General features: G+C 39.4%; 1 protein-coding gene across 13 annotated transcripts in view; it reads left to right on the top strand.

Annotated features, from left to right (window-relative positions):
• The window catches only part of RhoGAP100F (Rho GTPase activating protein at 100F), a 273,890-nt gene that overhangs the window by 227,987 nt on the left and 21,933 nt on the right, over window positions 1–23,970 (top strand). For 7 of the 13 annotated variants that reach the window (XM_017610017.1, XM_017610023.1, XM_017610021.1 and 4 more), the window contains exons 4-11: window positions 10,059–10,181; window positions 11,095–11,232; window positions 11,293–11,566; window positions 11,632–12,674; window positions 12,747–13,872; window positions 13,933–14,012; window positions 14,083–14,413; window positions 14,924–15,174. In XM_017610017.1, the coding sequence (XP_017465506.1) occupies window positions 10,059–10,181; window positions 11,095–11,232; window positions 11,293–11,566; window positions 11,632–12,674; window positions 12,747–13,872; window positions 13,933–14,012; window positions 14,083–14,413; window positions 14,924–15,174 (3,366 nt within the window). Of the gene's footprint in view, window positions 1–10,058; window positions 10,182–11,094; window positions 11,233–11,292; window positions 11,567–11,631; window positions 12,675–12,746; window positions 13,873–13,932; window positions 14,013–14,082; window positions 14,414–14,919; window positions 15,558–23,970 lie in introns of those variants that run through there. The other 6 variants (XM_017610026.1, XM_017610028.1, XM_017610029.1 and 3 more) reach the window with 4 other exon arrangements.

Here is a 23,970-nt window from a genome sequence, read left to right as displayed (position 1 = left end):
AAGATGAAAAGTTTTGGTCAATATCTTAGGCTCGCCCAGGTCCATCAAATTTCAATGTGCTCAAAAATTAAAACTTAATAAATACATTAACTATTACATTTTTTTTTACTAAAATTGCAATTATCTTTGAAAGTATTAGTTTTTAGGATCGTAGGATGTTTAAAATTTTGGTAGGTTTCTTTGCTCATAAAACAGAAATCAAAACTAATAGTTTCAATAATGACAAGGATGTTAAAATATTTTAAACGGCACTAGAAGAAGAGTGTTTACAGAAAATTTAATTTTTATATTACAGTAAAATTATAAAAAAATAACTTATTGTTAGTCCAGTTAATCGGATAATCTCAAAGTTTTTAACCGCAACTCGAAGAAATTATTGGATAACCCGCAGCTCGCAGATCTTACCCCAAGCCTGGAGGCTCTTAGACTCGGATATTTGTCAATCCTAACCTTGAGGTTTTTTTTTTTTACCTTACTTATATACATATATGAGACATTCTTTTTCATAACGGACACCAAATTTGGCGTTACACTTTCGATTGGCTTCAAATTTTTTTATGGGTTCTGTACATGTTTTCCAAAACTCATGTTGAGATATATTTGGTAAGGGGTTAAACATCGGGTTTATGCAAGAATTAAAATTTTATTGCAGATTCCGATAGAATACCTATCCAGGTATTATATTTGTACGGCGAGATTTTTATTTAAGGCCACAAATCCCTAAAAATGGTCGTGGAAATTGTAGAACTAAAGTTCGCAAAACGCAGATTTTATTGGGGATTTCGGCAGAATATCGCTTCGTTACCTACATTTGTTCCACAACTTTTTCAATCAAAGAATATTCTAGAAATTGGCGTGGCTATATTAAAACCAAAGCTCAAAACATTTAGACTTAATCGTGGATTTCGCCAGAATATCTATATGGATTGAAAATTGTGGAACAAGTATTGTTCCCGAAATCCGCAATAAAATCTGCGTTTTGCTAATTTTAGTCCTACAATTTCCACGCTCATTTCTAGGGGTTTGTCGCCTTTTAGAAAAATCTTGCCATACAAATATTATATCTGGATGGGTGTTCTATCGGAATCTACAATAAAATTTTACTCTTTGCAAAAACTCGATGTGTAACAAATTACCAAATATATCTTAACATAAGTTTTCGAAAAAAAACTTAAATAACTATTGATTCTCGCAAAATAAACCATCTCGCCATAAAGAAAAATATTTTAAAAATAGTTCTTGAAAGACTCCAATTTTCTTGAGCCACGTTTTTTATAGAGAATTAAACAAGGATTACGATGGTATAATTTTAATACCCTAATCTATTGGTCTTCACTATGCACCTCAACTTCAAAAAGTTCAACTGTTAATAGCTAAGTTAGCTTTAGGACAATCTTATACATACATATAAATGTTAACCCCGTTTCTTAGCTTTAAAATGGCGTTAAGATGAAGTCTCTACGATCAGGAGAACCCGAGATATAACGATTTGAAGAAGTATATGTTTAGTCAGAATCACAAAAAAACAGATCATACATATCTCCGAAGAAAAAATTCCTTGAACACGTGTTAGCTTATTTCACTTACAGAACCCACCAAAAAATTTGAGGCGAATCAGATATATGATTTTTTTTTTTTACAAAGGGAATGGCTCATATATACTTCATAAAATATGTATGCAAATGAGCGATGTATAAGAAATCGGCGACGGAATTATATTTTCTGCTACGATTTTTCAAGTCATTAACTCCGAGGGTTTTATCAAAATTAATTGAAATTTTGGGGGTGTATATAGGGTTGCCGCTGTGGTGTAGTGGTAAGCAGTGCGCGCTTTCGCTCATCAGCACCTGGGTTCAAGCCCTGGCCAAAGCAACATAGTAAAAAATATAAAAAAAGGGTTTTTCTTAACAGCGTTCGTCGTTTGGCAGGCAATGGCAAGCCTCCGAGTGTATTTCTGCCATGAAAAACAGCTTCTCGTAAAAATACAATCGCCGTTCGGAGTCGGCGTAAATCTGTAGGCCCCTCCGCTTTGTGTGACAACATCAAGGCGCACGCCACAAGTCGGAGGAGAAGCTCGGCCAAACACAAACATATGTGTAAGCGCCAATCTATTATTATTATTATTATTATTATTATTATTATTATTATTGTTATTATTATTATTATTATTATTATTATTATTTTTATTTTATTTTATTTCGTAGGAGAGGGAAATGCTTTATGCACTGGCCGGGGGCGCTAGTCTCTATACTACCTTCCCCGAGTGTGGGACTCCCACCGAAGCGTGTTGGGCTACCCACTAAAACCCAAACTCCCACCGCCCGCGCAAGAATCCCGCATCTGGCACCGCAATTCTGCATGTCTTCAGATGCAGGAGCGCGCTGTTAGAGCCTTGGGGCTGCTCTTTTGTAGGGGCGTTTCATTCGGGTGTCCTCAGTAGACAACCGTCCTCTCGTTTGCAGCGGAGTACGAATTTCACGTATCTCGCAACTGCTTCCCACTTTTCTGCGCTGGAGATCATTACCCTACACTATGTTGTTCGGAGTTATGTCTCCGTGTCTTTCTTCCAACATCCTGCGCGAAATCAAGAAGTGTTCGCAGGTGAAGAATGTGTGGTACACGTTATCTTCGACGTTTCCACAGTAGTGACAGAACGGTGAGTCCACCCTTCCCATTCTATGAAGATATTCTCGGAAGTAACCATGACCGGTGAGGAATTGCGTCAGGTAGAAATCGACTTCCCCATGTGGTCTGTTCAGCCATGTTTGAAGGTCGGCTATCAGGGAGTGTGTCCATCGACCTTTTGTGCTCGCGTTCCAGTTTTGTTGCCACTGCTGGATCAGTTGCTCGCGCGCCCTTGCCGNTGGTAGAAATCGACTTCCCCATGTGGCCTGTGCAGCCATGTTTGAAGGTCGGCTATCTGGGAGTGCGTCCATCGACCTTTTGTGCTCGCGTTCCAGTTTTGTTGCCACTGCTGGATCAGTTGCTCGCGCGCCCTTGCCGCGGCAGCTGCTCGACCTATCTCGGCACTGAGATTGTAAATCTCTTTTCGCTCGTAAGCAAGTAGCTCAATTGGCATGACGCCAGAAATAACTAGAACCGCGTCCGCGGACACTGTACGGTATGCAGAAGCAATGCGTAGTGCCCCTCTGCGCTGTACCGAAGACATTTGAATCCGGTATTTTTTGACTTTCAATGCGTCAGCCCATATTTCTGCCCCGTACAGGAGCACCGATTGGACCGCTGTCATCAGAAGCTTCCTGCGGCATGGCTTCGGGCCGCCCACGTTTGCCATCAGCCGGCTTAGAGCCGCCGTGCTCTGCGCAGCTTTTTCACATACTCCATGGATGTGTTCCCAGAATGTGAGTTTGCTGTCAAGCTTCACCCCTAGGTATTTTGTAGACCTAGAAGTCGTCACGGGTTGAGGTCCGACCATTATATTTATAATTGTTGGGATCCGTTTCCTGGTGAGGAGCACGATCTCCGTTTTGGCTGTAGCCAATTGCAGACCGTGATCGCTCATCCATCCACTGACGTTGCGCATGACCTGGTTTAGCTTGAGCTGTGCTAGCTGGACATTTCTTGCTGTTATGACGGCTGCCACGTCGTCCGCGAAGGCGACAAGGAAGGCGCTCTCCGGCATTTCCGTGCGCAACAGACTGTCATACGTGGCGTTCCAGAGGTCCGGGCCAAGTACAGACCCCTGTGCCGCTCCGCCGGTTATACGTCTCTTTCTCTGGCCTTGTGTTGTGTCGTACAAAAGCCAACGGTCTCTGAGGTAGTCCCGGATCATATCTAGCAAGTATGTTGGAACCTTGAATGACCGTTCCAAGGCCTCCAGCATATCGTCCCATCTTGCCGAGTTGAAGGCGTTCTTGACGTCCAGTGTGACTAGCAGCACTATTGGCCGCGCCTGGTGGCAGGCTTCTTCGGCCTTATGTACCGCCTCGACTACTTCGCCAATTGCTCCTATAGTTGAGTGTCCCTTCCTGAAGCCATGTTGTCGGGGTGAAAGGCCTCCCTCGCTTTCTATGGCTGACGTCAAGCGTATTTTGAGCAGACTCTCCATCATTTTGCCTGCTGTGTCTAGCATGCAGAGTGGCCGGAAGGATGAAGGAGAGTTTGGGTCCCCTTTGCCCTTGGGTATAAGCACCAGTCTCGCCTTCTTCCATTGGCTTGGGAAAACCCGGGCCCTAAGGCAGCTGTTGTACATGTTAAGCAGAAGATCAGGGCTCGTTTCCGCTGCTAACCTGATTGCCTCCGCTGGTATGCCATCTGGGCCTGGAGCCTTGCCGGCTTTCATGCTTCGCAGGGCTAGCTTCAGCTCGTCTGTCGAAAACAGTGGTGCCTCGGCTTGCTCCTCGACGAACACTGTGTCGGCTCTTAGTGGGTGTGTGGGAAATAGCGCATCCACTATATTCTTAACTCGGGCCTCATCCATCGCCTGTGATGATGTATGGAACTTTTTCATCACTATTTTGTATCCCTGGCCCCAGGGATCGCGATCCACTTCGTCGCATAGCGCTTTCCAGCAGTTCCGTTTGCTCTTCTGTATCTCGGCCCCAAGTGCTTTCTTTGCGCTTTTGTAGGCTGCTGCTCTGGTCAGCGCCTCGGGTCTACCACGAGCGCGCGTTGCGAGTCTCCGCATTCTATGGCAGGCCCTTCGCAGCTCAGCAATTCGGTCATTCCACCAGTATACCTGCTTTTTACCTGACCATGCTCTCCTCTGTGGCATTGAGGCTTTGCATGCCCGGTGAATGCAGCGCATAGTTTCTTCGACCAGCTTAGTACAAGACTCCCTGTTGTGGATCTCTCCCGTTGTGGGTGAAATGCCTTGGGAATCTGCTAGGAGTGACGTATCGAACTTGCGAACATCGACCCTAGACGGGTTCCATCCTGGTTTCCTGCGAGGGATACTACGTGTTTGCCCTCGCGTGATGTCAGTGACTTGGAAGGTGATGTAGTTGTGGTCGCTACCACTCAGGTCTTCCATCACTCTCCATCCGTCAGCCCTTCGGAGAAGGCTTTCTGAGACCAGGGTTATGTCGGGGATAGAGTATCCAAAACCCGGCCTTCGATATGTAGGGGTCGTTCCGGTGTTGAGGATGGTCAGGCCAATGCGGGCTGCCATTTCAAGGACCAGTCTTCCCCTGGTGTTTGTTTGGGGCATACCCCATTCCACGCCTCTTGCGTTGAAATCTCCAGCAACAATTATGTGGCCGGTTATATCGCGCAATTCGTCTTCAAGGTCTTCGAGCTTTCCCCTGAAGACAGGGACTGTGTCGTTTGGAGACAGGTAGCAGCTCACCACAGTGATTTGCGCCATTTTAACCCAGACGTAGCAGCGTCCTACCCCGCTGCTCTCTGCGCGATGGTTGGGGTTAGCAATCCATATCGCGGCCGAGCCTGATTGGTCAACATGCCAGGTTTCTTTTGTTCTATAGGGTTCACTGATGATGACAGCGTCTGCTCTTTGTTCAAGAACCAATTGGTCCAGCAGGTCATCAGCTACCCTACTCCTGTTCATATTGCCTTGTATAAATTTAATCATATTCTCCCAAGCTTTGTCTTAGCCTCAGCAAGTGCATCCCTGAAGGCCTTGCACGCTCCCGACCCGGGCAGGTGATGGGAATTTTTCTGTCCATCTCCTGCCGAGCACAGGTAGCAGCTTGGGCTTTCTTTACACGCAGAGGCTATGTGGCCCTGCTGACCACATTTCCAGCATGAACTGCTTCTGTCTGGGCCTTTGCATGCCGCCTTTTTGTGGCCATACCCCAGACAGCGGAAACACCTTTGGACATCCGCGCGCTCTCGGACGCGGCAGATAATCCAACCTACTCGCAGCTTCCCCTTTTCAATAAGAGTCCGGCCTGGCAGTTCGTCGATTTCCACCACAGCCATTCTTTGTTCTCGCGAGTTTACAGCGAGGAGAGAGATGCGAAGTTGGCCATTCATCTTGTCTCCTAACTCCCCGCGTATAGCGTTCTCCACTTCTGGGGCCGTGGTTATATAATAATAATATTATTATTATTAGTATTATTATTATTATTATTTTTATTATTATTATTATTATATAGGGTTGCCAACATTTTCTAAGAAATTTATATTACTTTTTCAAAAAAATATAGTACACTTCAAATATATATAGTATTTTTTTTGAATGAAAAAGTAAAAATGCTTTTTAAGTGTACATTTTTTTATTTCTTATACAATTTCTTTATAAAAAGCGAAATTATTTTAAGTAAATTTTGTAAATCTTTCTAAGGGTCAAATTCACAGTGCGTAGTTAACTCAGAATCGACAGTTAACTACAGATTTTTGTACTGAAAACTGCCGATTCTGAGTTAACTACGCACTGCGAATTTGGCCCTAAGTATTTTTAAAAACGTTGCAATTTTTGATCTGTGAACCCTTTGTTTTAAGGTATTATTCTTTTAATATTGTTATTTTAGTATAAATGTCATCATATAGTATTTTTGCATACTATATTTTTTCCAATAGTATATAGTACGCAGACCCAAAAAATAGTGCAATACTATATTTTATAGTACGGTTGGCACCCCTAGGTGTATAAGTTAAACGGAACTCATATTCATCATAGGTGGGTCTGGTTAAAGCACACAGAATATGTATACAATAGCTATTATTCTGACTTTTTTTACCTGGAAATCTTATTTTAAGTATAAAAACCAGAAAAAATAAATGTGTTTAGCGCTGTCAAATGCCGTTTTCTGGATTAAAATAAATGGTAGGAAAGAAGCCATTTTGGTAGGTTTTGGAACCAGTTCTTGGTGGAAAGAAAGTTTATCAGTGATAACCCTGGTCGTAAACTCTGTCACAATTTACAGGGTGTTTTGTTTCAGGTGTATTTTCTGTGTCGTACCATGTAAAGGCAGCCTAGAACAGCGTTGGCAGCATGATTCAATAATACAAGGTTATATAATTATTGACAGCCGCGGTTTGACATTCCCTTACAAAATGTTGCATTTACGAAGGACAGAGGAAGGAGAAGAATGCAATCCCTTTTTGCGAAAACGGTAGTAGAACAGTACGCAAAGTAGGCAATTAGTAGTGAAATTCCTTTTTAAGTTCTAATCTATTTGCAGGAAATCTGGCATTTTAAACGAAATATTGAACGAAGTATTCATATATCTACTCGAATTACGTAATTTATGTGGTAGAGATTTATGTAAATGTGCTTCATATGCATATACAAATAAACATATTGCCCAAAAGCTTATACTTCTATTTCGCAGCAAAGCTACACTTTTTCCAAGTAAATTTGCAAAGAAGCAACACGGTGTCACTGCTAAGGGAGCGGTGCGAGAGAGATAACTGTCAGTTCATCGAACCTTGTATTATTGAATCATGCGTTGACAAAAGAGCAGTTTTTCCCGTTTTGCGGGAATTTTAAATAAAAAGGGAATAGTGGGAACAATGGTCGTGTAAGCGCGGAAAATCACATAATAATACTATTAGGCTAAAATAGTGTGCGATACATTCATGGGAAAGCTGTATGGAATTTAAAGTTTAGTTACTCCAATCAAACTCGAGCATATTGCACAATATGTGCAGCAAGCCATCTTCCTAACACAAAAGCATGTGCACAAATATAAATAAATCCATGATAACTAGCTAAAACTGCAGAGATATGCGTTTGCAGTGGAGCCCAATATTGCATTTTCAGCATTTGATCACTTATCAGTGATGATAACGCATAAGTAGATGCAATATATGTTTTACATGTAAATTAAATTGTTATTGATATTGACTGAGTTGTTAAAATACGGTTATTGATCGTGTAAAAAGTAAAACACGGAGAAAATTTGCCATATTTAAAAACTAAACTAAAAACTAAAAACTAAACTAAAATGAAAAACGGGAAAAATATATAGAATTGCATGGACAAAAAGGGAATAGACTCGGACAAAACCTGGCAACACTGGCCTAGAATCCAATACAGAATCATTCTTGCCAACAAGTGCTACTTCACACTAAATCTTAACACTATCAATATCCGATATGTTTACCATGCGAAATAAAATGAACTGCCGATTTTTAGTTTAAAATAATTTCAGTTGCAAATCCGAAGTTAACTGCAGACGTGGGCCTTTGGTTAAAATTCATTGCGCTCTGTACTCATGCACACAAGAATTTATACAACAAAGTGAAGTCCATACGTGGTTTCTTTTTAATAAATAATTAAAACACAATTAAGTAAAACAAATTTTTTCGGTATATTATAGGCTTAGAGCAAATATTTCCACTATTAATGAAGCACGATTTTATTCATGTGGCTGCCTCGAAGATTGATTTTGGCATGGCGCTTTATTCTGCTGAAACCAAATAACGTCCAAGTCCATGTCTTCAATTCCCGGGCACAAAAAATCGTTTATCATGCCCTATGGACTAAATAAGTAGCGCTCACCGTTGACCCAAATAATATTTTGAAACAAAAGTGTGTTAATGATGCCACCGCTCCAAACTCCGCACCAAACTATCACCCTCTGAGCATGCATTCGCTTTTCGACGATCACGTGCGGGTTTTCTGATCCTCAGATGCGGAATTTTTATACCCGAGCGCAAGGGTATTATAACTTTGTTCACATAACGGTTGTTTGTAACAGGCAAAACGAATCGAGATAGATATAGACAAATGTATACATAAATGAATGATCAGGATGAAAAGAGAAAACGATTAAGCGGTGACTGTCTGTCCGTCCGTCCGTCCGTCCGTCTGTGCACACGATAACTCGAGTAAAAATTAAGATATCTTAACGAAACTTGGTACGTGTACTTCCTTTGGGCGTAGGACGGATGGTATTGAAAATGGGCGAAATCGGACAATAACCACGCCTACCTCCCATATAACGGTAATTTTCAGAAATACGAAAACTGCGATATTTTAGTAAATACTGAAGATTATTCACTCAAAATTGATATTTACAATAAGTCTTAGATGAAAAATAAGAATATTATAAATTTTTGAAAAATAGGCGTAGCCACGCCCACTTATGGTTACATGTGTATATCTTGGTAACCGCTGCACCAATTTCTTCCAAACTTGGCACAGTTNATAAATCAGTAAATATTAAAGCTAATTTATTCAAAATTGACGCTTGCAACAATTCTTCACCAAGAAATACGTTTATGATACAATTTTGGAAAATGGGCGTGGCACCGCCCACTTATGATCACATATATGTATCTCGGTAACCGTTCTACCAATTTGTACCAAACTTGGCATGGTTATTGTGCTTGCCACACAAAAGCAAAACATTCAAAATTTGTGAAATCGGACTAAAATTACGGCTTTTTATATAACGGTAAATTTTAGAAAAACTTGAAACTTCAATATTTCGAAATTTAAGGACGCTAATTTACTCAAAATTGATACACCCCGGCTTACCATGTAACGGTAGCTTACGGAAAAGTGAAAAACATATATTTAATATTTGCGCCGGGTATTTAATGTTCGGCTCCGCTCGAACTTACTTGTTCCTTGTTAAAATGGACGCCGAAAAGAAAATGCGCTTTGTCAGAAAAGATGATGTTTCGACTTTTTCAATGAACACATTGTTTAGGTTACACAACATTGACTTTGGAAATAAGTTTGCATTGGGCACGTGCAGAAGGTGCAACAGCTCAGTAACTGTTGCGATTGCACTTCTGAATGCGTTGTTTTATACTTCTGATCAACTGAACAGTTGTGTGTTAGATGGTCGTAAAATTTTTCTGATCATTTGAGACAACATGTTGTGTGTTTTGAATTTGACAGATAATGTATCAAGCCGTTCAGAAGACGCATTCCTATCACTGATTTTTTAGCAACGGTTGCGCTCAATTGCTGCGCCTTCTGAACCTACCTATTATTTCCTAACGTTGTTCCAACCTAAAGCGTGTAATTTCGTTACTCGGAGATAAGATACTGAATTTCTGTTAAATTTCCAGTGGGAATGAACTGTCACAGTCAAAATAACATATCCTGTATATTCTTTAAATAAATAAATTTGCGTTTTATAATACACTTTCATGAAATTCATTGTCTTTGTTCTTAGGCGGTGGAGAGGAGGGGTGAAATGATTGTTCGTATTCTGGAGCCGAGATGCATTGGTGGTAAACAAGCCGTGGAAGCAGCTCATAAACTAATGTCTAAAGGAGATGCTCGACACACAGTTCAGGTAAGTTGGACGGCTAGAAGAGGTCTGCAACCATGATGCAGCAAAACAAAGGTGGCGTCTTCCGCGGACCGCTAATCCTCTCTTTATCGATTTGAATTCATCCACCTTTCCGCTGACGTCACAATATATTTTTTTGCACTAGTGATGTATACTAAATTTTAATATTGTACCCATTTGCCGAAAAGTTGTACCCAGAACTAGATAAACGTACCTAAAAAGTAGATATGTCTTTTTTTATGCATACTTTTTCGAAAGTTGGTGGACAACCCCTTCATACCATATCTACTTTTGGGCTTACATCAAACATTCTATTCTATTGAATTGGCCTTGAAAGGAATTTTTCCGGGCAATTGTAGGCAAAGCTATGTTTTAACCAATGTTTATGCCCCTTTACAAAGGGGGAAGGCTATTAAAATTCCTACACTGAAAGGAAAACGCGTGGAGATGCATTGGAAAATAAGAGACAATTTGCAGATAAATTATTTGGCTACGTTGCAAATGACGCTAAAATAATGTGCCTATACCGAATGTATAATTGGCTGAAGAGTATTTGCAATTCTACTTAGTTTTACATCACTAATTCGCACCACATGTTCGCTACCTCCTCTTCTTCTTCAAAATTATTCTTAGGGCCAGTTTTTCAGTAACTAAGTTTAAATGCCCGATATGACTGGTTTAAACTAAGGTTGGCCAATCAAATATCAGCAAGCTGTTCAATTTAAACTCAGTTTACTTAATTCAAGTTTAAACTGGCACTGAAAAACTAGCCCTAATTCTCTCATTCTCTCAATATTGTGAGATCTTACCCAGTTGCTCTCAGCTCGATTGGCGTAATCTTGCATTCTATCATTCTTGGACTGCAACCATATTCAATTCTATTGAATGTTGTTGGCTATTTCGCTTATATTTACAGCTTGTTGAAATAGTTAAGCGTCCTGGTCAAACTTTGGGCTTATACATACGCGAGGGCAATGGAGCTGACCGTACCGATGGTGTTTTTATCTCGAGAATAGCTCTGGAGTCTGCGGTTTATAACAGCGGTTGTTTGAGGGTTCGTAGCCATTAAGTGATGTTAATCAAAATATTGCAATCTAAAACATTATTTTTCTAGGTGGGTGATGAAATCCTGGCCGTTAATTTGGTTGACGTAACTCACATGTCATTGGATGATGTCGTAATTATTATGTCAATTCCTCGGCGTTTGGTGTTGGCGATACGTCAAAGACGCGACAGCCGTAGTGCAGGCTCACCTGGGCCGCCAACGTTATCGCGGCCCGAACAGAAACCACCGCCAGTCGTCGTAATTAAACGTGATCTCAGAGATGAAGACTTAGATGAGACAGATCGCATGCCAAGATCCCGATCATCACGCGAAAGACGTACAGGTATTTCGAAATCATGACTGGTAATATTTTACTGACGTTGCCTTCTCTGTTTTCTTATGTTCCAGGAGATGGTAGAGAAATGACCGAGTCCCGCTCTCGTCTTGGTTTGGGTCTTAATAACTACAGCCCACAATCCGAGCAATTAGACATGTATTACAATACACGTTCTGGCGTTAGCGCGATGAACGAGCCACCCAGCTGGGGTTATAAACCACCGCCACCACCATCAGTTATCACGGAACAGCCTAAAGGTCATGCTTTTGCTCCGTCGCATGCATATTATCAAAATGCTGGTACACTCGAGAGTTTAGCCGAAAAGGTACATGCATTTTACCCGAGTGGGCCATCTAGACGGATGTCGACAGGTACCGGCGTTGGCTTGGCGCAGCAACATGCGCGCTTCCCGCGCTCTGGATCAGATCAACATTTACCGCGTGTGGAATATACTGATTATTCAAATTCCTTGGGTCGACATTCCTTGTTGCGCTCCAGCTTGAAGCCAGGAACCGGCGCGGCACCTATAGCAGTGGGGGGCACTCTGGGGCGTTATGGTCGCTATGAACCACCACGCCAATCTTCGAAGTATGCTCCGCCAAATATAGGCGCTCAATCGCTTAGTCGTCGCTCGCGGCCGAATCTTGATTATTCTAGCGACACAGAAGCAACCATAGGGCCAAGGCCAAGTTATTACTACTACAACCGACCTGCTGTAGGCAGCATGCCACGCGGAACTAGCGCAGCGGGTGTTGGTGGTGCCGGTATACTCGGAGGTGGGCCAGATATGGCGAAATTTAATTCACTGCCACGTGAAAGACCGGGCGTACGTCTACAAGGTATACGGTCACGCATCGGTGATCGCATTATGGATGAGAGTGACGGCAACATATCGGCACCGGAATTCAATGCTCGCCGCGACCGTGATCTGAGGTCACGAATAACGGCGAGTCCTTCAATTTTCACTTCGGACGAGTACCGAGCATGGTTGAGGAGAGCACCAAGTAGTTCAGCTATAGCGGAGCAAATGCGTATGACGCGAGATCTGCTAAGCCAACCCCGATCACACAGATTTTCATGCAGCGCTGAAAATATACACGATGCTCTGAAAAACGTAAGTCGTCTTAATAGAGTACAACAAAAATATGTTTACTAAATTTGTATTCTTCGATATATTTTCCAATAGACCGAAAGCATTTACTCCAGTCGAACGGGTTTACTTGGAACTGGTACACTGGACCGGCATCTCGGCATTCCGCGACCCATTTCAGCATTACCAGTGCGCTCGATGTCATCACAGCATATTGGTGGTCCGTCATCGATACGTTCGCCAAGCATACGGCGCATGCGGCAACTACTCGAACTCTCTGCAGGTCCGGCTAGCCCAAGTGGTAGCATAATGAGCACCGGCGGCCATCAGAGTCCCGCGCCGACGCCCAGTGCCACACTTCCCAGAACGCACAGACAAATTGATATTAATCCAGCGGAGTTTGCCAAGTACAAACTCGACAAACCGATAGTCGATATTGGTGGTATATCGGGCATGTTGTGGATCCACTTGCTTGCGGGCCGTGGCTTACGTTCAGCACCCGAACTAGGCGCACAGCACGTTGGGGGCCCACATCATGCAGCGCAATCCCAGACCCGTGATTTATATTGTGTAATCGAGTGTGATCGTGTACACAAAGCACGGACAGTGGTGCGATCCGGTGATCTCCAATTCGACTGGGACGAGTCTTTCGAGTTGGACTTGGTGGGCAATAAGCAGCTAGATGTATTGGTATACTCATGGGATCCACAACATCGCCACAAGCTATGCTACCGCGGTGCGATATCGCTGTCTATTCTGCGACAATCACCGCTACATCAGTTGGCGCTGAAAGTGGAACCACGTGGAACCATTTACATACGCATGCGCCATACCGATCCAATCACCTTGTATCGACGGCGTGGACTGCCTAGCTTAAGGGCCGGATATCCCATATTGTTTGGCGCGGATTTGGAGACGGTGGTGAATCGCGAGTCTAAAGGGGCACCTGGCAGTGCACCAGTGCCAATTGTTTTGCGACGCTGCGTAGAAGAGGTGGAGCGACGTGGGCTGGATATAATTGGATTATACCGTTTGTGTGGTTCAGCAACAAAAAAGCGTCTACTTCGGGAAGCTTTCGAGCGAAATAGTCGCGCTGTGGAATTGAGCCCTGAACATGTTCCTGATATTAATGTTATTACCGGTGTTTTGAAGGACTACCTAAGGGAATTGCCAGAGCCGCTGTTTACGCGATGTCTATTCCAAATGACCGTCGATGCTTTGGGTTAGTTTTAAGCAGGAGATTAAACCTATTTCCGCATTACAAATATTGTCTTTTTTTCAGCCGTTTGTCTGCCGGACGATCCCGAGGGTAATGCAAAACTAATGCTCAGCATACTAGATTGCTTGCCTAGGGCAAATAGGGTAAAATACGCAATAAACTTATAGTTTTTATTTGGATTCTTTATATTCATACTTGTGCATATATTTTTAGGCGACCTTAGTATTCCTTCTCGATCACTTGTCTCTCGTTGTATCCAATTCTGAACGCAATAAGATGTCAGCTCAAGCATTGGCTACCGTTATGGGTCCTCCACTGATGCTTCATGCCGCTAACGCTCAACCCGGATCGGAAATCGACCACGCCCAACCAATTGCCGTGCTGAAATATCTCCTGCAGATTTGGCCGCAACCGCAAGCGCAGCATCACCAGGCGCCTAGTGGCGGCATCGGCAGTGCGGCTAGCATGATGGGCAGCATGGTCGGTGCAGGAGGTGCTTTAACGGGCGCGGGCAGCATGAGCAACATGGCTGGAGCTGTTTCAGGTAACGTAATTACATTACGTCTTTAAGGTTACAACTCCTATCATGCTGTTTAGTTTTGACTCATCAGCGCTTTACTCTGAGAGCAAATACCTAGAGGCACTGATTCGAAAAAACTCACATTCGTAATAAATGTATTAAGAAACGGAGTACCTTGGGATACATGTTTTTTTTTTTATTAAAAAGCTTGCATTCATAAGTTTCGGTAAACCACTTCATTGCGCAAGCAAGCAAACTCCACCTCATTTTTACCGAAATTTCAACTTTCGAGATTCCTAAACGCAAATTTACACATATTTTTACGCTTCTTCAACATCCACACTTTTAGCTAATTTATCGTTCGACATATGTTCTAAATGAATTTTTTCTCATTCTTAATTACAAATGCTGTGAGTGAAAGTTTCTTAAATGTGTGCATAAATAAATAGCAAAATTGGGATATGACTAATCCGCTTTTACAATTGACGCTACGTTCAAACTAATATTGATTAATACAGAGTCCTATGTAGACAGGTCGGCGCGGCGAGTCAACAGGGCAGCGTGGAAGCAAAGTCAGTGCGTTGCAAGCGGACAGACAACTTCTACTGCAGCAGCAGCAGCAGCTCATGGCGGCGGGCAATCTACTACGCTCGTCCACTTCGGTAACCAACATACTCTCACAAGGCCATCATCAGCTCTCAGCCACAGTCAACAGTCATCTGTATCAATCAGTAGTGGGTCAGTTAGCTCAATCGCCTCGAGCCTTGCAACAAGCGGTGCAACAGGTAAAAATTACACAATAACAACAAGTACGAAAACCATAACAGATAACAACAAGTACAACAGTAACAACAATACCACAAAGAACCAATTGACAAGAAACCATGAAGTAAAAAACGGCAAAATATACTAATGTGTTTGATAGAGAATTAGCCTGAGCTTTTGTAAGCATCCGCCAATTTTTTTAAACCTGATATTAGGTTTTGTTTGTAAATCTAAACAACCCATCAAAAACACGATTATCACAGAAACGAGCTAGGCGATGGGGATCGCTTACCCTTTCGCTTCAAAATGTCACTATTTTAACATGGGTATGTCATTGGCCGTAAGCCCTTACCCGCAACATTACCTTCGAACGAAGGGAGAACGCATGGATAAACAGATTCCAGAGAAGAGAACAAAAAATACCTTACAGAGAAACTAATGTAGAATGCCTAGATTACTACTTATTTATATTAAATTGTGATTAACGCAGTGAGAGGGGAGACCAGTGTGTTTGCATGTATGTGTATAAAAAAATATTTATTGGACCAAAACGTAGTGGGTAGGCACTGTGGCCAATGGTAATCAACTATTACCACCACCGCATGGTTGTAAGCAATGCAGAGTCCGCAGAATGCTCCGGAAGCAGTGTCCGGAGGATGCATCCGACTAGGCAGAGCATACTTTGAACTGCCATCAAATTATAACTTAAGAAAGTTTTATTACATGGCAGTTGAGAAGTGCATGTACATAAATTTCATTAATTTAATGAAGGAAATTTTTGCACATGCAGCAGTACATAGCATGCATTTAGGCGCCTGGTGTTAGCAGTCGCGTCTAAACATACCGGTCCCCCTAGACGATTTGGTCGTCTAGTAGATGTAAAATAAGCCGCAAATATCCGGCTCGAAGGACTATGAACTTGCACGGGGGCCCGTATCGGGAATAACGCTCCGGTGCAGGTGCTAGTGGATGGAAATAAAAAAACCAAAGCGAAATATTTGTTTTTTAGTATTTGTTTAATTTAAATATTCAGAGTCAGTTTTCAATAAATATTGGTACAAATAACAATGGTGTTACCTTAGTGACAGTGGCCTGGTCTGCTCGCGTTGATCTTCTGAACCGAAGTGATCTTAAGGATTTGCGGGATTTTAAATCGGACCGCCGGACAACAACCGATATTGAGAGGAAACTTAACGATAGGTTATTATCCGGCGGGAAACTTCAGTTAACGGCGCGAGCTAATCATAATTGGTGTGCATATGTATATGTGTGTGCATACGCCTATATGCCAACACTAGGGCGGGTCACAAAAGAATGAAAATCTTTAGGCTGACGGCCTAAACAAATTGAAATCAGAAAATTTCTTAAAAGATTAAAATTAATTAAAATTTTTATAAATCAGTTTTTATACATAAATATGTATGTATTTAGGTATATAGATTTTATTTAAAAATCGGAAGGTACATACATGCAGTGTTGCCAGAACTTTTTGGACGAACCGGCTAAATTGGCAAATAAAACCGGCTAAAAACGGCTTAAATGTTTCAAATTAATTTCACATGTTTTATTTAACTAAATCACGGGTAAAAACACTATTTCTTGGAGAGAAGTTACAAATTCGAGCCGGAAAAAAATTTGCCAACAAGAATTTTCAATTAGGAAAAACATATGATTGTGGCACATGGTTGGATTTTTTGTCGACGATAATTTGAATAAACAAGTCGTTAAATTTCTTTTGTTTGAAATGCAACCGTGGACACTAGCTGGCAGAAAAACTTACAAATTTACGTTCGTACAGAAATTTGCAAGTTTCTCTACATGAGAGAGAATTTGGGAGCATTTTTTCTTACTATCTGATATCTTGAGTGATAATTCTCGCTAGATTTTCGACGAACAATCCTATTGTCTTCCCTAGAAGGCCTTTTCAGACAGACCGATTCTCAATACACTCAAATAGAAACCAGTACACATAAAAGACGCTGTAAAAATTTTCCTTCAATTTTAAGGCAGTAAAACAACGACCTTAAGTTAACATCAACCGAGGCCATATGTTGACAAGGGATGCAAAATCACAGTTACACAAAAGAACTGGTCAGATCTTTCAGAAATCCCTTCAATTCTGATGTAAAATATGAAGCCAAAAGACTGCAGATCACCCATTTAGATGACCGGTCATATGACCGGCAGATATCTCGTAGGATTCCCAGAGAGTTTTGCTTTACATAGAAATTTGTGCTCTTTTATTTTCATTTTGACTCACTTCAGTGTTGGTTCCTTTAATTCAAGTTGGCATTCGGTTTTTGGAATTTGAATAAGTCCTCAGCAAAAAAGTTTGTTTAAAAAAATACATATGTGTACATAGTGCTTGAAAATATCAATTTTTCCCTTATCTTAAACCTTTGGGAGTGGGCAAAAATGATGTTTTGTAATTTAGGCAGAATTGAATATGCGCTATTTGGGAAGACAATATCTACATGTAATATTTATTCTGCTTATTGGCACTATATCCAAACACAAACGCATCTTAAGTGTCTTAACAGTGAAACAATTTCTTATTTTCTAAGTTTGCGAATAAAACTTCACACTTAAAATTAAGACATTTATAACAAACATTTTATGAAGAAAATCCCTTTTTCGTTTAAAATAAAAATAAGAGAAATCAGCCCAATTTCATACAACCCTGCCTGAGATGAAAATTTTCTCCACGATAGGGCTAGTAGCCATTTCAAACAGATTTTGGGTCGCTTAGTCAAAAATGGAAACATATATACATCTTTAAAATTTAAGAAAACAAGGCAAATAGCAAAATCGGCTAAAAACGGCTAAGTTTTTTCTGCAAAATGGCTAACAAATCGGCTGCCGGCTAAATCGGAATTTCTCAGGCCGTTTGCTATCGCAACCGGCTAAATCTAGCCGGAAAGCGGCTAAAATGGCAACACTGCATACATGCATATTTAGTTAAGCTTAAAATTGTACTTCCTCACTCCTGTATTTCACTTAATTGACTGACTGTATTTCACTTAATTGACTGATTTTTGGATATTCATTCTACATATCTTTCAGCTGATTACGATGCAGCATTCTACTATAAATTTTATAGGACATTCTACTTTGCATTCCCCCAAAATGAAACAAAGAAGCGTAATAAATAAAATATTGTAGGACATTCTACTTTGCATGGTGGGAGGGAGGTGCTACGACTTCTTGCAAACTCTCATCCGTTTAGAGATTGTAGCAAGACATTCCGTTTAGCTGTCTGCTCGTTATGTTATAGTTCGCTGAATGCACTACTTCTATTGGAGATGCAACGGCCCTGGTAATACTCACTATCTTTCAGTTTACTATAAACGCCACGCCCTTTTGTATAAACTCATAGTCAAAGTGAGTTAGAGGTCCGAAGATATAGCAAATATAAAATTCCACGGCTAAGGAATGTGCCACGCCGCCTTGTACAAACTCATTTATATTTACTATATTATTTATATTTACTTTAGCGATGCCAAAAACGCTCGAATTACAATTTTAGCTATATGAGCAGTCAAAAATAGTTCATCGAACATTGAACATTAAAACCCCTTATTACTTGGAAGGATTTACAAATTTGGAAAAGGGCAGGACAAAATATATATCGAACTAAAAAGAAATAAAATGATTTTTGCTAAAAAATGTATCTTTCACAAAAAAATCTACCTGCTTTTCAAATTGCCCTGGAAGTCAAGCAATCTATGGATGAGTGCAACAAGAACGGAAATAAGGTTTTTTTTTAACTTCTATGGAAGTTATGTCATGATTTAACTATCACAATAATAATCCAGTGAGCGATCAAATTATTACCATTTAGGAACAAAAATCAATTACGGCTTCAGTTCAGCCATTAAAATTTATTAATTTTTTTTTTCATTAATATGATTTTACCGACATATGTATATACATATGAGCATTTCCACAGAATGGTCAACCAGAACCGAGAACTAAAATGAGCAATCATTGTGTGGGAACTCTAAGTTGTAGTAAGTTATAGTGTACCGATTTTGACGGTTTCGAAATGATCAATACATTATAAAAATACACTCGTTTGCCAAATTTCAGTCCGATATCTCGAAAAGTGAGGGTATAAATTACAGGGACGTGAACCGGATGAAAACTTTGGTCGGTTCGGTTCAGCGGCTCGAACCATTTTGCAATTTTGGATTGGCTCGTCAAAGCCCTTTTTTTAGTCTTTGAACCGGGGTATAGGTTTGATTCAACGGATCGGAAATCAAAACAAAAATAACTCGCAAGTTTAAGTGTCAAGTACAACAACGCGCAAGGTTTAGTGTCAAGTGTCTGTCAAATGGGATGGGTTTCCTAAACATTTGATATTGCCACATGGTAAACAAACATGGTATGGATTACTATATTTAATAAAAAGAAAAAAGTATGCAATTTTTTATATTGAAAATTGGTTAAAACGAACCTTTAAACCTTTATGAAAAGTGGTTCGGTTTTCGGTTCGGATCAAACATTTGGGGAAACTTTCGGTTCTTTTAATAGTTCAGTGAATTAATAGAAAAAAGCGGTTTTCCGATTCAAAACAGGTTCGATCCAAAATCGGTTCACGTCCCTGCTAAATTGCGTTCAAACAGACAGACAGATGGACTTGGCTAAATTGACTCAGCGCGACGTTTTGTGGGTCTATATCTTCTTCTTTTGGTACTTACAAACATCAGCCCAAATTTATAAGCAGCTTCATTGCGTAAGTCATAAACTAGGCTAAATTGTACGGCTCGACAACATCGGCATTGTCGACTGTCGTGCTGAAATAAGTAAATGACGAAGATCGTCGAAAATTACGTAGTGCTGCCAAGTTTTTCCATTTTAGTAAACTAGTCGAGTGGAAATTTTAGGCAATGACGTGAAATTTTCGATACAATTCGACTCTCGAAAAACTACTTGCATTCCCTTCCATATAAAATGTGGAATGGATTTGAATGAAATTTTGTTTCTTAATGAACTTGAGAGCGATGACTCCAAAAATTCGATTGGGGTTTTGATAACTTTCATACTTCCACTGTAAATGTAGTTTGAAGTACAAAATTTGGGTTCTTGTAGCATTTACATTGGAATGATCATATAGTTCGCTCTATTTTAAAAAGGGAGGTGTCAAATGACAGAGCTTGGCCTGTAGATGTGCAATAAAGTTTTATTTCTTTGAAACGGGTTGCCACCTGCTACAGATTTTATTAAAATTATTTAATAAGTTGAATGAATTAGATATTGCAATATGGGTATCAATTGAAATGGTTTTGAAAATGCTTTACTTCTAAACGAGCGTAGAAATGTTGCCACATGTTTAAAAAATCAAATTCAGTTTAATTAAGGGAATAAGGTAACTGAAATATGTATATCAATATGGATATCAGACACAAGAAAAAGTTGGACATATTTACCAAGAAATATGTGAAGAGTAGGAAGTATGTATTTGTAATAAAATAACAAATACGATGTCGTAAACCATTGGTTTGGCAGAATTATTATTTTAGTTTAACTAAATTTGACTTTACACACAGGTGGGAACCCTCTTCAAAATATTTGTATACCAATACCAATATTTTAATAATTCATTAAAATTATTAATTAATTTGAATTAAATTTTTTAACAGTTGCCAACTCTATAAAAAAATAAACCGTTATTTTAAATCTACAGATCAAGCTTTTTAATCTGACACCTGGTTTTTGAAAATCGAACGATTCGTGCGTATCCGATGGCACTGACAAGAAGTGAAAAAATTATTTTATGCATTAGCAAAAAACGCATTATTTCTAAAAGTGAAAAAATGAGCAGCTTTTTATCTTCTATTTTGGAACCTAAAAAACCGTACTATTAAATAAAGTAATAAAAAAACCTATTTTTACATATATTTTTTATTCATTCCATTAAAAGTGGCCATTTTTGAAATTTTTATTAAAAAAAAAATTTTTCTGGAATACCGTAGGGACACCCTGTCTTTAACCTTTTTCCAAAATTTTGTATTCTTATAGTTATCTACTATATATATAGAAATAAACTTCAAACCAAAATTTTATTTCAAGCAATTTGTTGAGTTTAGTGGCTTCCGGGCGGCATATCATTTATTTTATAGGGAAATTTCTGTTTTATTCTTTTTAGTGGATAAATTTCCTTTACAAAAATATCAAACACGTTCACATTGCAGACAACGAATTTTTCGATTTATGCCCACTTAGGCGGCACTGTGCGACTCTAGCAATAAGGCTGAATACCATTTCATGTTCATGAAAGGTATAAAAAATGATGAAAAAATCGTACGTTCGCGTCCCAATAAATAAAAACCTATTAAGGATATTTCAACGCGCAATTACTTAGGAGGAAGTTACTTTATTCCGCTTTAAATTAAATGCTTTAGAATATTCTGATCCATCTTGCAGATCCTTGAATTGTTCAATTTGCAGTCATTATGCGTACGTTCTCGACCGCAAGTTTATTGCTAACATATTGGAAAATAAAAATCGAAAGATCATCCCTTGTGAACCAAAGATATACCTAGCAAAATGCTATCGAAAAAGAATTAATAAAATATTATTTTTTCCTTGTTTCTTGAACTTCGCGACCGTCGGAAATGCTCATATGAATAGTAAGGATAAGTTATAATATCATTCCAACAACACTTTGAATATTTGCTTGACATTCACGGCAATTGTCAATTTTTGAAGGAATGTCACAGAATTCGCATAATATTACATGACTACAGGGAATAAGTACAATTTCGCACGGAGTTATTTTATAATTTATAAAGACTTTGAGATTTCCAGAATTCGGAAACCCTTGAGGCTCGTCAGAAGTTTTTGCGTTCGAATGTAGAAAACTCGATCAAGTCATCATCCAATTCATCATCAATTTCAATGTCCAATTCGTCATCTTCATGATTTTCTAATTAAGTTTTCCCGATTATCTTTCCTAAAACCTCTTGTAAAAATACCTTCAAGGCCTTATCGATTTCAAAATCCCTTCGAAGAGTTTGTTTTCTTGACCGGTGGCTGATAACCATCATTCATAACTTGCAAAGGTTGGGTAGAAATAGCATCCCCTTCTGAGATTAGAACCGAACGAAAACGAAAGAAACTCCCGGTAATAGGTAAACGTTTTCCCAATGCAGCATGAAGGTACTGGCCAAATGCAGGCTTGCTTTGCTTGCTTCGCTTTGAGAACTGTCAAAAGTCATTTGGAATATTCTAAAACTTATGAGGGGTGGCCAAATGGGAGCTTTGCTTCACTTAATTTAAGTGCCTCAAAGTTTCAAATAGGCAAATGTTTAATTTGAAAGCGTTTTGTAGGCTTTTGACAAAAAGGTATGTTCCCGTTTTAAATAAATTCAAACAAACTGCTGCACACTTTTAAAAATGGTTATATGTTTCCATATCTATATTTAACATGTCGCTGGTTTAAAGGGAAAAGTTGCTAAGTCCATTTTTACAGATTTTACAGGAACTTTAAATACAACATTTAGCGTGTTTAAAGCAAAGCAAAACTCTATACACGGCTACAAATTCCGTTTTCACTTTTAAACTTTTTGGACTACATACATGGCCAAACTAAATTTAGTTGCAAATACACACAGAGCACAGATTAAACAGGTCGGTTTAAATTTTAAACCCAAACATTTTCTATTTCGTTTGCTTCACGTTGTACTTCACGAAAGCTTTTTCATAATTAAGAATAACAATAATATTAAATTTCATGCTCCGTCTGATGGGGATTAAACCCGGACAGCCTCGGTAGCAACCAATTGTATTAAGCATCTTTGCACACTCAGCTACAGCCATGCATGTAAATGTGCTTTCATATGTTCCCTGCAAAAAATGCGACGAGTCCGGGATGTGTCCGGGATGAGTCGCAAAGGAACATGCGACTAATGCCACTTTGCATCCTTTTGTTCGAGCATGTCCTATGAAGAGACTAATTGTACCCTTTTGTACCCGAACGGGTATAAAGTGATGCCCTTCGGGACTAGTCGCCTTTTCTACCCTAAAGGGGGCAGAATGAGACTAGTCGTTGTTTGTGCTTTTAATACCTTTAGTAAAATTTTGTTCCACATAAACATAACAAACACAGTTTAGTTTTTTATTTACTATTTATTGCCATTGATTTATTTTTAGTTTGCTACATATTTCAGTTCTTAATTCATTTATATTGTCTTTATTGATTAATTTTTTTTATAACATTTATTTGCAAAGGTTTTTGTAATATATTATCACAAATAGCATAAAAATATTAGCACAATTTATTTTTCCGGATTAATTCTGTTGTGTCTAAGTAAATAAATGTTTAATTATTTTTAATGCTAATATAGTTTATCTTACTTAGGTACAAATGAATTAAATCTGGCAAGATCAATGGTGCTATTTTGAAAATACACTACACTACTGGAATTACTTAGTAATCATTACTTTACAGTTGTAATTTAAACCAGATAAAATTCATTTAGGTTCGTACATATTCGCTTGTTTACAGCCTTTTTCAGCAAAAATAGTGGGAGATTCAATAAAATTTTTAAATTATTATTTTTTAGTTAAATTAAAAACTAAGGCACTTCAATTTAGAATTATTTATCCTATCTTACAAGGTACAGGTGGGACTTAAATTAGTTTATTTAATAAGTAGTAACTGTTTTTAAAAGGAGATCACATCTTAAATTCGTTTTAAGAAAAAAAACAACTTATCACATTTGATTAGTACATTAATTTATAATTTAAACTCAAAAAATCACATGCACTTTTAAATTAAAGTAAAATTTTTAAATTAATTTCATTTGTACCAT

Source organism: Rhagoletis zephyria, unplaced genomic scaffold (genome assembly GCF_001687245.7).
Source record: "Rhagoletis zephyria isolate East Lansing unplaced genomic scaffold, Rhagoletis_zephyria_1.1 Rzeph_scaffold_00273, whole genome shotgun sequence".
NCBI lineage: Eukaryota > Metazoa > Arthropoda > Insecta > Diptera > Tephritidae > Rhagoletis > Rhagoletis zephyria.
This window is presented reverse-complemented; position numbering and strand designations above follow the sequence as displayed.